At 44.9% G+C, this 17,664-nt stretch overlaps 1 protein-coding gene across 1 annotated transcript in view; it reads right to left on the reverse strand.

Annotated features, from left to right (window-relative positions):
- The window catches only part of aplp2 (amyloid beta (A4) precursor-like protein 2), an 82,349-nt gene that overhangs the window by 15,082 nt on the left and 49,603 nt on the right, over positions 1–17,664 (reverse strand). Inside the window, 7 exon segments of the mRNA XM_080772381.1 lie at positions 603–782; positions 3,814–3,913; positions 8,880–9,008; positions 11,047–11,205; positions 12,948–13,022; positions 15,727–15,842; positions 15,845–15,859. Coding sequence (XP_080628507.1) covers positions 603–782; positions 3,814–3,913; positions 8,880–9,008; positions 11,047–11,205; positions 12,948–13,022; positions 15,727–15,842; positions 15,845–15,859 — 774 coding nt within the window.

Raw genomic sequence — 17,664 nt, forward strand, 5'->3', positions numbered from 1 at the left:
AAGAAAAGGCTAAGGCTAATTTATTGTAACTGCAGTCCTTTTCGTTCCCACTTCCTGCCTGCATGCTATAGTCTTTGTTTCATAGATTTAGAAGAACTAGTATTGACCTTGACAATAGATGGAAACATTTGTTCTACATTATTAATAAATCCAATTGTTAAAATGATCTATATACAAACTACATGGAGGCCATTGATTCTCCTGCTGTGCTGTTCTTTCAGAATGAGTTGGCCTTCTCCAGCTCCTACTATGGATGCATCGAGTAGTGATGAATTATTCCTTTGCATCTGTATCCATCGTTTTATTTGTGGCGTTTGCTCTGTCTCAAGTCATCTACTTGTATTAAGGTTAAACGTAATTCTTCTGTATTAGTATTATTAACCCATTCTGGGTGGGAACCCGTTTTTTGGTGTTAGCACTATGTTATGCTTTAGCTATTGAAAAATAGCAGATCTAGGTCTGCTATTTTTGAAAAATCAAAGAACGACTGACGTAGAAGACATTTTTTTAGAATCTGATCTCAGGTCAGAATGGAAAACTGTCAGGATGTAGAAGACATTTTTTTAGAATCTGATCTCGGGTCAGAATGGATCGTCTCTTACCCTCTGGTTCCGGACGGGAGCCCAGGGACTTGATCTGGAAGGGCCGGTAGGGTTTTCCCTCGGAGGCGGGGCCGGGGAGCTCCATGCTGTCCTCTGAAGACACGGTGACGTCCGGCTGGGACTCCGAGATGGACGACAGGAACTGGTCCATGTCTGCTTTCTGCTCCTGCAGCAGGTCATCTGCAGAGAAGGGGACAGTAGTTACTGTAGCAGCTCAGCCTCTATAAGGGGACAGTAGTTACTGTACAGTAGCAGCTCAGCCTCTCTAAGGGGAACAGTAGTTTTAGGGAGACATTGGTCTGCATGGGACAGTAGTTAACCCATTTTGGACTGAGGACGTCTTCTAAATCCAATTTTTTTTTCCTGAAAAACCCATGTTTCTGTGTCAGTGGTGCTCAACCTTTTTCATGTCAAGGACCCCCAGAATTATCTCTATTGGGCCACGGACCCCCATCTCAAAATATGTAGTTCCAGGGGGACCCCTCAGAAGCAAATATTTTAGTTAAAAATGTTCGCTCTGAAATATATATTCAATGATTTGCGCCACATTTTAACAATAGCTAATAGATAGATAATTTTCAAAAATAGCAGAGCTATGAGCTTGTAGATCTGCTATTTTTCAATAGCTAAAGCATAACATAGTGCTAACACCAAAAGGGGTTCCTGCCCCCAAAATGGGTTTTAAGTAAGCACCAGTCTGCTTGATTCTCCTGCTGTGCTGTTTCTTTCAGAATGAGTTGGCTTTCTCCGGCTCCTACTATGGATGCATCGAGTAGCGATGTATTATTCCTTTGCATCTGTATTGACCTCCATCGTGTTTGCTCTGTCTCAAGGTATCTACTCGTGAAGGTTAAACGTAATTCGCTTCCAGGCGCTCCCAGGCTGTGGAGCGATGCGATCGGCTTTGATATCAATAGCCTCGGTCGTCGTTTTGATAAAACTTCGTCCTGGGCGCCTGGGTGTTACTAATTGAAAGGACAATGAACTTCGACCTGGGCGATCGGGGTGTTAAAGTAAGCACCAGTCTGCAGAGGGGGACAGTAGATATACTGTAATAGATCTTCAGAGGACAGTAGGGATGCTATTTAATTATGGGTATTGGTCAATCATTTAATACCGATGCCTCCCCAAGATACGCAAACAACACTTAGTTGCCAATTGACATCATTTGAGAGAGAAAACAAAGTGCATGCATCTGAAATTGTAGTCTTTTGTAGGTAGGTACTAGGTAGTCTTTTGTAGGTAGGCACTAGGTAGTCTTTTGTAGGTTTCACACTGAGGTGAAGATGAAACGGTTTGACACTGAATATCAGTCATTTGTACGCGGATTCAGCAGAATGACATGTACTTTAGGAGGATCAGGCAGTAATGAAGAAGTAAGAATGACACGTACTTTAGGAGGATCAGGCAGTAATGACTGACTAGGACGAACTCCACTCCAATTACCGCATCCATTCTACTGCAAAAAGTAGTAGCTGCCAAAAAACCCAGATCCTGATTTTCTGAAAACTCCCCAATTAGTATATCTTTTAACCCAGCGCTAGTCTGCACATCTCCCAGTGGGAAGCGGCATCGCTGAGAACCACTGTGACCCAGTTCTGTCAGTCAACCACGCCACGCACACGCCGTGAATAAAAGGAAATAAAAAAAAACAACAACAAAACACCACGAGAAACGACACCATGTGCTATAGTCTGAGAAGAATGCTCTGTCCATCCGCTGGGGAATCAAATGTTGGGTGTTAAAGGAGAATTCCATACTAGAAGGCTTTCTTACCTTTATTTGTAGTTGTTACGTCCCCACCAAAGAGGTCCAGGTGTTATTTTGTGCAAAAGCGCATTATTATTTCCCCTACCATAAGCCCTCAATGAATTGCATTGAATTGAATTGAATGGGGCTATGGGGTGTTATGCTAATTCACTTATTTCCATCGCTCAGAAATCTATATTATTGTATATATCCATATAATGTAAATAGTATCCCGAGCGGCACACTTTACTACTTATTTTGATGGAAATAAGCGAATTAGCACAAAAACCCAACCCCCATTGAGGGCTTATAGCCAGGGAGAAATAGCGAATAATGCACTTTTGCACAAAATAACACCTGGACCTCTTTGGTGGGGACGTAACAACTACAAATAAAAGGTAAGAAAGCCTTCTAGCATGGAATTCTCCTTTAACCCATTCTGACCGGGAACCCATTCTGGTGTTAGCATCATGTTATGCTTTAGCTATTGAAAAATAGCAGATCTACAAGCTCATAGCGCGCCACCGAGTGGCGCGCTACGAGCTTGTAGCTCTGCTATTTTTGAAAAATCAAAGAACGACTGACATTTTTTTAAATCTGATCTCAGGTCAGAATGGGTGCATCAGACCCAGTGTGTGTCCAGTGGAAACCTCGTATGAATCTGATCTCAGGTCAGAATGGGTTAAAGCCTGATTTATACTTTGTTACGCACGACACAGCACACAACGCAGTCTAAGTCGGGCATAATTGTGCCGAGGAGAGCTGGCAGGTAAGATCAAAGCAGGAAGCGCCATTATCCTGCCAGAATATTGCACACACGCGCACACACGCACGCACGCACAGTCGCACACACACTCTGATAACAAGATGGCTCAGTGTGCCTGTCTGTTTACAAGACAGCACACAAAAGCCGTCGTTCCTTCAGTTCACCCTAGTATTTGTGTTGATGACTTTGGGGCCTTTTGCAAAAAAAACCAAAGAGCAATCTCTGAGATTGCCTTCCTGTCAAGCCTGGCCCGGAGGATCCTTCTGTAAACCTATAAATTAGGCATTATCCCATTTTGGGCTGGGAACCCCTTTTTGGTGTTAGCATTATTGCTACGCTTTAGCTATTGAAAAATAGCAGATCTACAAGCTCGTAGCGCGCCACCGAGTGGCGCGCTACGAGCTTGTAGGTCTGCTATTTTTGAAAAAAAAACGAAGAACGACTGACACAGAAACATGGCTTTTTCAGAAAACTGTCAGGATGTAGAAGACATTTTTTAGAATCTGATCTCAGGTCAGAATGGGTTATATCGAGGGCGATGGACTGTATCCGTCCCGCTACCTTACTGTAGATTTACCATTTTTCATGTTGTATCATCTCCAGCCCCTCAGGCTCTATACTGTACCACCGTATCCGTCCAAACTGGCCCGCGGGGAGAGGTTTGTTTGCGACTTGTTATGTGTCGTGTCTACTCACCGATCTCGTCCTGGATCTCCTCTGCGACGTAGGGCACTTTGTAGAGCAGAGACATGCTCTGGTTCATCCTCTCCTCGATCACGCGCAGGTGGGTCATCACCTTTAGCACCCGCAAGACACAAGAGGAACATGTTCTCAGTCGTCGTGGCGCCGAAGTTATGCTTTCAAATAACAACACCATTATTGCTTTGGGCTGCAGCGGACAATATTTCACAGATATTACTTCTGTAGTCTTTATGTTCCATCAATATTTTCATCTTTAAAGTAATATAGGGGCTGCAGACTGGAAGGGTTTAATAGACATACCTGTTCATACAAATGGATTGTTCTACATTCTAGAATATGTGGATTCAAGGGAAAAGGTTGTTTGTGCTCATGAATCTGAACCAAACTGGATTGGAAATTGGATTTTTTCTTTAGCTTTTTTTTTGCTAAAATCACTAAAATGACACAATTAACCTAAAAAATGAACCTTGGTTTAAAAAAAAGTTGTCCTTGGTCCATCAAGGATCCCACGCACAACACTCAACCCATAGATAAAACAGGTCAATACATTCCTGTAGTGTAATCATTCCTCTGACTATGACTTCTAGAACTATTCCTCAGACTCTTATCTCTTAACCACTTAAAAAATGCTTAACCGGGGTCTCCCCAAAAGGTCTATTACACCCCCCCACCCCCGTACACCAAATATAGTCGCGGAAAACAGCCGATCTACAAGCTGCATTGTGATGTAGTGTGAGCTTGTGTATCTGCCGAATGTAGGCCACAGGATACTAGGCTACGCTAGGGTTCATCTGATTAAGAGACAGTGGAAGCCCCTCGATATCACTCAGTGTTCTAACCACGTCAGCTCTACACCCCGAGTGGCCAATCAGAATTTCATTCCCCGACTGTCCTATGCTAATATACTCTCACTTATCCATTCCTCAAGGACGGTACTATAGTTGGAGAGCGAGACAACGTTGGAATCCCCGTGGGGGGGTCTGTGACCTTGCACTGCAGCTTGCTTATTATTGGATCCTCCTCGCGGTGTTGCCAAAAAAAAGGAAGCACCAACAAGCACTTATGGCAAGGGATGCGCCCCACGGCTAAATGCCTGCAATCTCGAGATGTTATATCGGCACACATGGGGTGCAGTGCCCGAGAGCTGTCAACAGATGGCAGTAACGTGCCTCTCTCTCTCCCCCTCTGAAGGAACAGTGTGTCTCCCCACCTGCCCCAGCCACCACCAACCATCCCACCAACCCCCCACTGCATCTTCCTGTCCATGTTTGACAAGCAATCTCATTAGGAAAATGACACCACATCACGGTGTTCGCAAAGCGAGAGAGAGATTTCTCCTGCCTCCGGCAACAGCTGTACCTATAGGCTAAAAGCAAAAGGCACATGGGGTGGGGAGGCGGCGGTTTCAAGGGCTTTATGAAAAGCATGCAGCCGTCTGTGGTGATCACATGAAAACTCAAAACGACACGCACGGTAACAACAACAGTGACCCCACCACCACCACCACCACAATCACGAACAACAATGGAATCTCCTCGATATGTTTAAAGTCACGTTACACGCGTGTCGTCCGCAGAGGGGGAGGGGCTTCATAAACAGTGTGCTCTGTGCCTGATATTCATCTCACTGGGGAGGCGGCCGGTGATGGAACAAGAGTGCACACACACACACACACACACACACACACACACACACACACACACACACACACACACACACACACACACACACACACACACACACACACACACACACACACACACACACACACACACACACACACACACACACACACACACACACAAACACACACACACACACACTGCGCACAAAGCTTCGGCTAGAGAGAGGAAAAATGACGCACGTCAGCTTTCCATGATGCTCGCTGAGTCGCTGCAGCCTCCCGGCTGCCACACTTCTCCTTAAAACGAGACGCTTCCTTTGCTTTAACAGCTACGGTTATGTGTAATGGCGGCGGCGGTGGCCGGCTATGAATGGCGCCCGAGGGATGCCCTCCTCAGACACGCACGAGCACAGCTATTATGCCTAGCATAAAATAGCATCCGGCCCAATTCCCTTCTGCCTGTGCTGCACATGCACTACAGGGCTCACAAAGTCCAGCATTGCAGAAGATGTGGGTGTTTTTTTTCCTGCAGGGGCTGTGGTTGAACGAGAAGCTGCTTCGTCTCCCGTCAGACCCGAGCGCTCGCTCTAAACGTCGGGGGTCTCGACGAGCAGAGCCGTCAGGCTCCTTTAGCCCATTCTGAACGGGAACCCATTTTGGGTGTTAGCATCATGTCATGCTTTAGCTATTGAAAAATAGCAGATCTACAAGCTCGTAGCGCGCCACTCGGTGGCGCGCTACGAGCTTGTAGGTCTGCTATTTTTTGAAAAATCGAAGAACGACTGATTTTTTTTTCTGATCTCAGGTCAGAATGGGTTAATCAGACCAGTGTGTGTGTCCAGTGGGAAACCTCGTATGAATCTGATCTCAGGTCAGAATGGGTTAACTGACCTACACACGGGAACAGAACGGCGGGGCGCCGAGCTACACCACATCATTATCTCCTCTACCCGGCCTGAACACGGGAGAACAACAGCGTGAAATAATGGAATTTCCGGAGGTGTGCGCCGCATTGCCTATCTGTGCCAATACCCATTTAGCTCGCTCAAATAGGGCCATGCGGCTGTCGACTGAAGTCATGGCTGTTTGTTTTCCAATTCTCTCTCTCTCTCTCTCTCTCTCTCTCTCTCTCTCATCTCTCTAGACTTTTCAAATCAATCCACAAAATGTATTGGAAAGCAACGATAATGTGACTTATTATGACACTGAGAAATAATGACAGTGATACGTTTGTTATCGTGTCTCAAGGAATTGTCGAGTCTCGCCGGCAATTTGTTTTTTCACGCTGCGCTAGAAATGAAAACCCTGGAGAATCTGTCAAAACACAATTATGCTTTGGAAAAATGGTTTGGCAGTTAATAATGTCAAGGACGCCGTGCTGTGAATCACAGTCAATGTTGGATGGACTATAATCACGACGCCTGACCGAGCGCTGATCCTTTGCCTTCATCACAGACACACACACGACAGAATCTCGGACGTGGCTTATTAACACAAAGGACCGTGTTAATTATTTGTACACGTTCAGAGTTAACCCAATTTAGACCAGAGGACGATTCTACAAATGCCTTCTAATCTAAATCCTGTCGGTTTTCTGAAAAAAACCTTCGTTTTCATGTCAAGGACCCCCAGAGATATATGTAATTGGCCGCCGACCCCCATCTGAAAATATGTTGTTCCAAGCAGGGACCCCCCCCCCAGATGAGTTAAAAATGTTGGCGGTGAAGGAATATATATATTCCAAGAACTGCACACATTTTCATGACTTTTTTTCATGAAAAAAATAGCAGATCGACAAGCTCGTAGCGCGGCACCACATGTGCCACGCTATGAGCTTGTAGATCTGCTATTTTTTCCAACAGCTAAAGCATAACATAATGCTTAACCCATTCTGGCCGGGAACCCATTTTGGTGTTCAGCATCATGTTATGCTTTAGCTATTGAAAAAAAGCAGATCTACAAGCTCATAGCGCGCCACCGAGTGGCGCGCTACGAGCTTGTAGGTCTGCTATTTTTGAAAAATCGAAGAACGACTGACATTTTTAGAATCTGATCTCAGGTCAGAATGGGTTAATCAGACCAGTGTGTGTGTCCAGTGGAAAACCTCGTATGAATCTGATCTCAGGTCAGAATGGGTTAAAACACCAAAAGGGGTTCCCGTCCAGAATGGCACTGAGGATGTTGCTGTGCAGCGTCAGCAGCAGCTCATATATATAGTCTATAATGACCGCCACTGTCATTATAGACCTGGGAGGACAGCAGGCGAATGTTAACCCATTCTGACCTGAGATCAGATTCATACGAGGTTTTCCACTGGACACACACTGGTCTGATTAAACCATTCTGACCCGAGATCAGATTCTAAAAACGTCAGTCGTTCTTCGATTTTTCAAAAAATAGCAGACCTACAAGCTCGTAGCGCGCCACTCGGTGGCGCGCTATGAGCTTGTAGATCTGCTATTTTTCAAAAGCTAAAGCATAACATGATGCTAACACCAAAATGTGTTCCCGTTCAGAATGGTTTAATGTTAATGTTCTGTGTCTAGTGATAATTATAAAAGGGGCGATAACCCGAAGCCAAGGCACGTCTGTGCAGTGTGGCTGTAGTAGGTGTTTTAATGAAAAGGATGGCTTGAGTTGCGAGTGGAATATTATTTGGTCATATGGCAGCGATGCAAGCGTCATTTATTATTTCTTCATTTTCTTTTATGTTCTCCGAGGGAGAACCTGTGCTCTAGTGATTAATCGACGACCTACTTCACACTCACTTAACACACATTCACCCCCATGGTAGTCGCCCAGTTCAAACCACAGTCTGATATGTGGAGTAAATGGTGCATTTATATAGCGCCTTTATCCAAGGTGCTTTACATAGATATGTGCATTACATTCATTCACCCATTCACAGACACATTCATACACCGATGGCGGCGGAAACTTCGGGAGCAATTAGGGGTCCAGCGTCTTGCTCAAGGTCACTTCGACACTAGCCTCGGAAACCCAGACTACGTTATTATTTCCAAGGAGGAAAAAAAAAGTCTGGGTCCGAGTCCACTTCAATTCGGCATAGAGTAGCGCAAACGTCGATCACTCTCTGCTGATTTCTGATCGTCTGCACCTTTGTTAAATTGACGCACACACTCACACCCGTACACACACACACTCCTCTCTCTCTCTCTCTGTCGCTCTAATTAATTAGTCTCATGTCGGGCAGCTGCACAGTTTCTCCCGGCGGAACCTGCCGGGAGCTGCCTATGCCATAGAAAGCATAGGTGAGTTCCAGGCTACTTCGACACCAACTCTGGGGGGGAGCCCACACTAGGGTTTGAACTGGTCAACCTTGCGGTTACCATCCAGCCACTCTACTACCCCCCCCTGAGCCACCACCGCCGCCCCCTCCTCCTCTGCATTCGGTCCAAAGAGCCAAAACACTGACCTGGGACTTCATCTGGGCAGCCTTCTCGGGGTCCACGGCCAGGACGTGCTGGTAGTGACGGATGGTGTGCTGACGGTCCTTGTTCTCAGCACGGACGTACCTCCTCAGGGCCTGGAGGATGCGGTGGGGCTGTGGGGGGGGGGGGGGGGGGGGGGGGGAGGAGGGAGGACGGTTAGATATATTAGATATGCTAATATCCAGTGGCGGAAAGTAACGAAGTACTTTTACTTACTGTAGGTATTTAAGTACAATTTTGAGGTATTTGTCTTGACTCGAGTATTTCCAATTTCCAGTGCTTTTACTTCTACTCCACTACATTTCAGAGCCAAAATGTGTACCTTTACTCCACTACATTTATTTGAAACGTTTAGTTACTTTTGGAGATTTTAAATTTTGATTAGAAAAAAGAAAACAAACACGCACTTATACATTTCAGCGATTTGAAAATAGCCGAGCTCGCAATGCGTCGCAAGTAACGCAACACATTGTGAGCTTGTAGATCGGCTATTTTCAATAGAGTTTGTGCACATTTTGAACTTGTGAAATGGCCACATTCTGCACAACGAGCACTTTTACTTTTAGTACTTTAAGTGCATTTTGGATGCCGATACTTTTGTACTTTTACTCAAGTACATTTTCAATTCCGTACTTTTACTTACTAAATTGCAGTATTGGTACTTTTACTTAAGTAAAACGACAGAGTACTTTTTCCACCACTGCTAACAGCACTGCGTGGACATTGGTCTCGTCCCTCTCGGTATTAGATTATTATTGTTTTGCAATGTCAGCGTCTCAGCGACATTAACCCATTCTGACCTGAGATCAGATTCATACGAGGTTTCCACTGGACACACACTGGTCTGATGAACCCATTCTGACCTGAGATCAGATTCTAAAAAATGTCAGTCGTTCTTCGATTTTTCAAAAAATAGCAGACCTACAAGCTCATAGCGCGCCACTCGGTGGCGCGCTATGAGCTTGTAGATCTGCTATTTTTCAATAGCTAAAGCATAACATGATGCTAACACAAAATGGGTGCCCGTTCAGAATGGGTTAACGGTGGGTTTTTTATAAAAGTAGAAAAGGCCTTAGTTCTAAATAAATAATTAACCACATTTTCTATCTATGGGAGTCCGACGGTGTGATGATTGATACGAAGCCTCATATCCGTCAGTAAAAGTTTGTCCAACTCAGATGATCGGTCGCGTGCTAACTAAGCACCGCTCTGGCAAAAGGGATAAAAAAAAAAAAAAAGAAAGAAAAAAAAAATGAGACCATTAGCTAAGAGGAATAATGAAATAAAACATGACAGAAGGATTATGGCTGAAGGTTACAATGTTATTGACTTGTGGAGGATTTATGATGTGTGCTTTTGTGTGTGTGTGTGTGTGTGTGTGTGTGTGTGTGTGTGTGTGTGTGTGTGTGTGTGTGTGTGTGTGTGTGTGTGTGTGTGTGTGTGTGTGTGTGTGCATGCGTGTGTGCATGCGTGTGTGTGTTCCATTGTCCTGCTGATGGGATGGGAGTTGGAAGAGGCTCTTTTAATGTCATGAAAGAGTATCGGAGAATTATCCAGTGCTGGATAATAATAACAACAACAACAACAATAACTAGAAAATACTGCGGGAGTATATACAGCAGCAGCATGTCTCTCAGTGCACTGACATTCTGTCATTATTTGCCATAATCATATTAAAATGTATCATTTTCGGCGGGTGCAGTACTTAGTTTAGACAGTTTTTTGGTTTAGACTAGTCATTGGTTAGACCAGTCATTAGTCCTACAACTACAACCTATCTCAAACCCTAAACCTAACCTCTCACGGGGCAGCACACCTAAACCTAATCTTAACCATGTCTAACCAATGACTAGTAGTCTAAACTAAGTATGCACCCCGTTTTCGGCCAAATACAACGAGACTGAGCGTCGGGGGGGCTGCGTCAGCTAGGTCAGGATGTAAACAGGGGGTGCACAGCTAAAAAGAAATGTTTGGGGACCGCTGATATACAGGAAGGCAGAGAATGTCCCGACATAAGAAAAAGGTTAACAACGACTGTTTCTGACGATGGTGGACGCCGACAGGAGGAGGGTCTTACCCTGGGGGGACAGGAGGAGGGTCTTACGCTGGGGGTACAGGAGGGTACAGGAGGGGTACAGGAGGGTCTCTTACCCTGGGGGGGTCGGCCTGCAGAGCGGCCAGGTAGTACTCGAGGGCCAGGCGGCGGCGGTCGTTGAGCATGGCCTCCACGCGGGCCAGGTGGGTCTCCACCAGCTGCTGCTTCTCGCTGGCCGCCTCCTCCTCCAGGGACTCCAACATGGCCTGGAAGTGCTGCGCAGACACAAAGAAAGAGAGAACAACAATTAATACATTTAGGCGTCGACGTTAAAAGAAAAAGTGTTCTAAATCATGACAACTTTCTGAAAAACGTCATGTTTCTGAGTGTTTTGTATTTTATGTCAATACTTGTGGTTACTAGTGGTTAATTGGAGTAGTCAGCTGTAGGGTGGGCGTAAGGAACTGTGATGGGGACATTGTGCATTTGCTTGTTTAACTGTATGCAATGTGTTTTCTTTTTTCCTATTTAGTTTATTTGTTTCGTATTTATGGACATATCCTGATGTTTCTTAGAAGATTTTGTTTAGTGTTTGTGCTGCCATGTGGGTTTGGGTTGGGGGGGAGGGGGATATATGTGAATAATCGCTTTGAAAAAAGATTTAACGTGACTGGAGGCGTTGCATAGCAACTGGATCAATGTTAAACGCTGCTGTGAGGCTCAACCATTATATACGTTGCGGTCTGCGGACTTGAGGTTGGGAGAGGGTTAAGGTTAGGTTTAGGTGTGCTGCCAGCTGACCCGTGGGAGGTTAGGGTTAGGGTGAGGGTTTCAGATATCGGACCAATGGTATGTCTAACCAATAGCATGCATTCATCCGGTCGTTTTAACGCACCCCTCACCAACCTTAATTCAGTCCGACCAATGTTATGTCTAGCCAATGCTATGTCTAACCAATGCTATGTCTAACCAATGTTATGTCTAACCAAAGTATGCCTCCCGACAGGGTTATTATCCCTCCCAAAACAATGGTGGACATTGCAAATGACAGAACTGGATAAACACTGAGGCAAAAATGCTTTACGGGGTCTTTGGCACACACTTATAGCTAGCTATAATCCCTACGTTCTATGTCCGTTTGACTCCATCTCCCGGCCACCACCAACCATTGCAGAGGTGCTACTTATATTGTATTAGCATACTCTTACCATACAGATCGCTAAAAAAAAAAGTTAAGTCCAGGATTGTCGATTTAAGTCAGACAGCTTTAATTCACACTTCCTAGGACATTTAGATCCCTTGTATCTAAAAAAAAGAAAGAAAGATTAAAGCACTCGATTTCACTTGTATTGTACGTCTCGATGTCTTCGCGAAGGCTTATCGGGGTGATTTTTGTGGACTCGTCTAGAGAGAGGCCTCTCCATTCAGAGAGCAACGTGTCCCAGTTTAACCTAGCCGTGATAAAGATAGTGCGGGCGGGAGAGAGAGAGAGAGAGGAGAGTGGAGGGATCTTTATTGGGACAGGGAGCGAGGGACTCCAGTCATTTAATCCATTTAGGCCGGACGTCGAAAATGCAAGAAAAGAAAGTCTCCTGAAATACTATGTTTCTGCGTCAGTGGTGCTCAATATTTCATGTCAAGGACCCCTAGAATTATATGTATTTGGCCGCCGCCGACCCCCCCCCGTCTGAAAATATGTTGTTCCAGGGAACACCTCCCAGAAGCAAAGATTTGAGTTAAAAACGTTCACTCCGAAAGAATATATATTCAACGATTTGAGGCACATTTTCACGATTTTTCAAAAATAGCACACCTACAAGCTCGTAGCGCGCCACCGAGTGGCGCGCTACGAGCTTGTAGATGTGCTATTTTTCAATAGCTATAAAGTATAACATAATGCTTAGTTAAAACACCAAAAGGGTTCCCGTCCAGAATGCGTTAAAAGCTATCGTATCTCCACCCAAACAAAGAGGCTGCGCGGTCCCCCGGGGACACGAGGGAGGATCAGTGTTCTTACCTGGATGAGTGTCTGTCTCTCCGCCTTGGGCAGGTTCTTAGCCTGGCGCTCAGCTTCCTCCCACTCTTTCCTCACCTAGAGGGACATCCACAGAGACAATGAGTACACAACAAGCAAACAGCAGCGAGCACGAGTCAAAGCCGAGGGACATCGAGACAATAATCTGTCTGATGGTCCCCGTGAGCCACGGCGGGGGTGTGAAGCGAAGCGCTGAGTATTAGAACACCGAAGACAATAATCTTCGTTTTCTATAGCGCCAGTCAAATCAGACGTTGTGCTTCACGGGCCGCGGCGATGACAGCAAAGGGTTCACCGCTCCTAATGTGTGATGTATAAAGAGTATAGGATGTAACGATATATCGTATATATATCGATATTAATCCAGACGGAGAAAAGAAATATTCCATATTATTTAAAAAAAACTCCATCATATTCATTTGGAGATAGATAGTCACTTTCAGTAGTAGAGCACTGTAGAGGGGAGCTGTGTGTGTCTGTGACTGTGCACAGGTGATGATGCCTCATCAAGGAAGGCAATTATGTTTCTGCACTGTCAAAAGTAATGCTACTTCTTTTGCAATGTAGTTAAATAAAAAATCTCAGGGGGGGGGAGATAAATTATATAAGAAAAATAAAAATCTTTAAAAAATATATATTTTTTTAATATCGTGAAAAATCGTATCGTGATACGAATCGTATCGTGAGTTGAGTGAATCGTTACATGCCTACTCCTAATGTGTGTTGTATAAAGAGGTATATCAGGAGGAGGGGCCAATAATAGTGAATACAAGTTTATAATAATATGTATAAAGAGGAACGTCAGGACAGTATTCTGTACCAATCTAACTATACAAAGTTACGGTTTTTGTTGTCCGTCTGTGTGCCTGGATCAGGCCCCAAACAACACACACACCCCACACATGGCGATCAACAGCATCATGCAAATTGATGTCAGTGCAAATCGCTGTTGTTAAAACTCTTTCAGCGCCACCTGGTGGTCACCAGTTTTGGCTTTCGTTGCCAATTAGCCCATTATAAAAAAAATAAAGAAAATGTAATTATAGTATGCATGTAATGTGCATGTCATCACCTGCACACCAGATTAGAGGAATTTTCAAATATGGATTATTAAAAAAACTCGTCTTATCGTCCATGGCAATCAGTGCATAATTGGATTCAACTCGTCTTAACGTCTCTGGCACTTAAACTGTTTTAGGTATGGTTTCTGTTGTGTCACACCAAAGCTTGATCAGCCACAGAGAGAGAGAGAGGGCTAGGTAGGGAAAGAGGAGGCAGGGAGGGAGGGAGTGTGAGCAGAGTTCGATCAGAGAGAGCGGGAGAGAGAGAGAGAGAGAGAGAGCGAGAGCGATCCAGAGAGAAAAAGAGAGAGAGAGAGAGAGAGAGACTATTTCACCCACGCAATAAACGTAGCCAGTGTCGGGGTGCCGGAATCTGAACAGACTGATCAACAACACTTCCTGAAGTGACACAGCAGTGCAACAACAACCCTGGCTATTCTGGCAAAGCTGATTCTCTCTACATCTCTTGAATTGTATAAAGAGCAATACTCAGTATGAGAGTATAATAATCATGGTGTAGTGTACGGTATAATGATATCTCCGGTCCGTACATCAGGATGAGGATATAATAACAGAGAAACGCGCTGTGCTCGATGGGGGAAACTGATTAGATTGCAGACGGAGGAGGAGATGCGATGGTGCTTCTTCAGAAACACAAGTGGGTTTTCAGTTCATAGTGACAGACTAGCCCATTTTGACCTGAGATCAGATTCTAAAAAAATGTCTTCTACATCCTGACAGTTTTCTGAAAAAAAGCTATGTTTCTATGTCAGTCGTCGACTTTTCAAAATAGCAGACCTACAAGCTCGTAGCGCGCCACTCGGTGGCGCGCTATGAGCTTGTAGATCTGCTATTTTTCAATAGCTAAAGCATAACCTAATGCTAACACCCAAAAGGGGGTTCCAGCCCAAAATGGGCTAGTGTGATTGAGCACAGTGTTGGCTATGGAGCAGCAGCATCCAATCACGTCGCCACTAGAGGTCTGAAGGTATGCAGGGACGGTTCGTCGTGCCAGTCAAATATTACGCCAGCTGATTTCACTAATTATTTACCCCCCTAACTGGGGATTACCAATTAAATCCTGCATAATAAAAACCTGCATATAGTATCGTTGCTGCTGCCGGAGGAAACCTCATAAAGCTCATTTTTTGGCATAAATCAGTGGTATTATTGAACACCCTTTACGTCTGTGTGTCGCTTTCGAAAATATTGAACCAATGGGATGTAGTAAAAAGGAGATTTGGACAAAAGCTCTCGCTCCATTGGAACCCTCAAAATGTCTGCTAAAGCAACTAACTCCACCACCTCTCATGGAAGTAATTGACAATATATAGTTACAACACCAACTTCGATGAGGCTGTATTGCTTCGTTTTAAAAAATATGAGGTTTTCTTTATTTCCCTGAAAAATGTATATTTTTCATTTCCTGAAAAATGAACATTGGAGTTGGAGTTATGATGTTTCCTATCCCGACAGCAGAGATATACACTCCAAGACACGTGGGGGACTTGGAGGGTGGAGCAAATGTATTGTACAAATATCATATGTTACATTCTTAGTTTATACATGATTCATGAACTACTTTTTATATAGGTGATGTATGCCATGCTTTTGTTTTTGCTTAAATAAATGTAAGTCGCTCTGGATAAAGAGCGTTCTAGCTAAATGCCTAAATTGCAAAATGGCGGCATCTCTCTCACCCTCTCCATGCGGTTGCGGTGCCTGATCTCCAGCTGCTCCTTGGCCCTCTGGAAGCGACTGTGCTCCTTATCGTCGGCGGGGGTCTCGAAGTAGATGTCCACGTCATCAGTGGGCTGGGGGTGGGGGGCACGGCTGGGGGGGGGACAAGAGACAACACAGCTCTAGAACAGTGGTTCCCAAAGTGGGGTCCGGGGACCCCAGGGGTCCTTGAGGGAGTTCCAGGGGGTCCCCAGCTAAATGATAGTTTGGAACCAAATTAACCCTTATGGGTTGTAACTCTGAGAATGGACAAATGGAACCAAATGGACCCGTTTAAGGGTCATTTGGTTCCATTTCTACACTCTCAGAGTTAAATGAACATTGATGTTACAATATAAATTGGGAGGTCCAAGAGATAGAAATGCCATTAAATGGGTGTCCGTATGCTAATGCATGTCAAACTGGCGGTCCTTGAAGTTAAAACGGGTTGATAATCACTGCTAGAGCCGTAAGAATCTTCTCTTATGGGGGGTCCCTGGCATATCTTTTATAATGGGGGACGGGGGTCCGTGGGCTGATAAGTGTCAATTTGGGGGTCCTTGACATGAAAAAGTTTGGGAACCACTGCTCTAGAAGACGTCCACGACCATATTTAATTTCAGGGTTAAAGGAGAATTCCATGCTACAGTAAGACGCGCAAACGCGGGGAAGCGAACGCAGCTCGTACATATTTGTTTTTTTTTTAAAGATTTATAGCACGCCATCACACTCAGCCATAACCATATAAGGAGTCCCCAAAGCAGCTCCATATATGGGCACAAGTTGGACCACACCATCACACTCATGTCAGCATGACTCAGCCATAACCATATAAGGAGTCCCCAAAGCAGCTCCATATTATGGGCACAAAAGCGTGACACACGGACAGACAGACAGACAGACAGACATGATCTGCTAGGTCTCATAGTAAGTGCTCACTGCGTTCGCAAGAAGGCTTTCTTAACTTTATTTGTAGTTGTTGTTACGTCCCACCAAAGAGGTCCAGTGTTATTTTGTGCAAAAGTGGCTATTTCCCCTAATATAAGCCCTCAATGAGGGTTGGGTTTTTGTGCTAATTCGCTTATTTCCATCGAAATAAGTAGTAAAGTGTGCCGCTTGGGATACTATTACATTATGAAGAGAGGATATACAGTATATACAAAATAATTTGATTTTTGAGCGATGGAAAAAAGCGAATTAGCATAACACCCCATATTCCCATTCAATTCAATGCAATTCATTGAGGGCTTATGATAGGGGAAATAGCCAAGAATGCACTTTTGCACCAAATAACACCTGGACCTCTTTGGTGGGGACGTAACCTCTACATATACAGGTAAGAAATCCTTCTAGCATGGATTCTCCTTTAAGACAGACACAGTTGCGCACATCGACCGAGACCCAGACGGACAACGAGGGTATAGGTCAGTGGCGTTCCCAATCACGGGGGCTGAAGAAGGCCGCCAGGCTTTCCCTCCTCCAGCCTTGCCACTGCACCACCAGCTGAGTTCACTTGACTAACGACCGACCACGCCCTCGAAAACGCAACGGCAGAGAAAGTAAACGCTGACATCATCTGGTGGTGAAAGGCAAGCCTGCATGCCCCCCTCGCCACTTTTGTGATTTGTGCATCACTGGGAACAGACAGAGACAGACAGACAGACAGAAGCAGCGGCGGACAGACAGACAAACCTTATCCCATTTAGGCCTGACCTGGACATTTAAAAAAAAGCTCATGTTTTCTATATCAGTGGTTCTCATATTTCATGTCATGGACCCCAAAAATTACATGTAATTGGCCTCCGCCCCCCCATCTGAAAAGATGTTGTTCCAGGGACCTCCCCCAGAAGGCAAAGATTTGAGTTAAAAATGTTCGCTCTTAAAGAATATATATTCAAAGATTTGCACTACATTTTCCC

The sequence above is a fragment of the Protomyctophum bolini genome (assembly GCF_963924005.1).
Source record: "Protomyctophum bolini genome assembly, chromosome: 9".
Lineage (NCBI taxonomy): Eukaryota > Metazoa > Chordata > Actinopteri > Myctophiformes > Myctophidae > Protomyctophum > Protomyctophum bolini.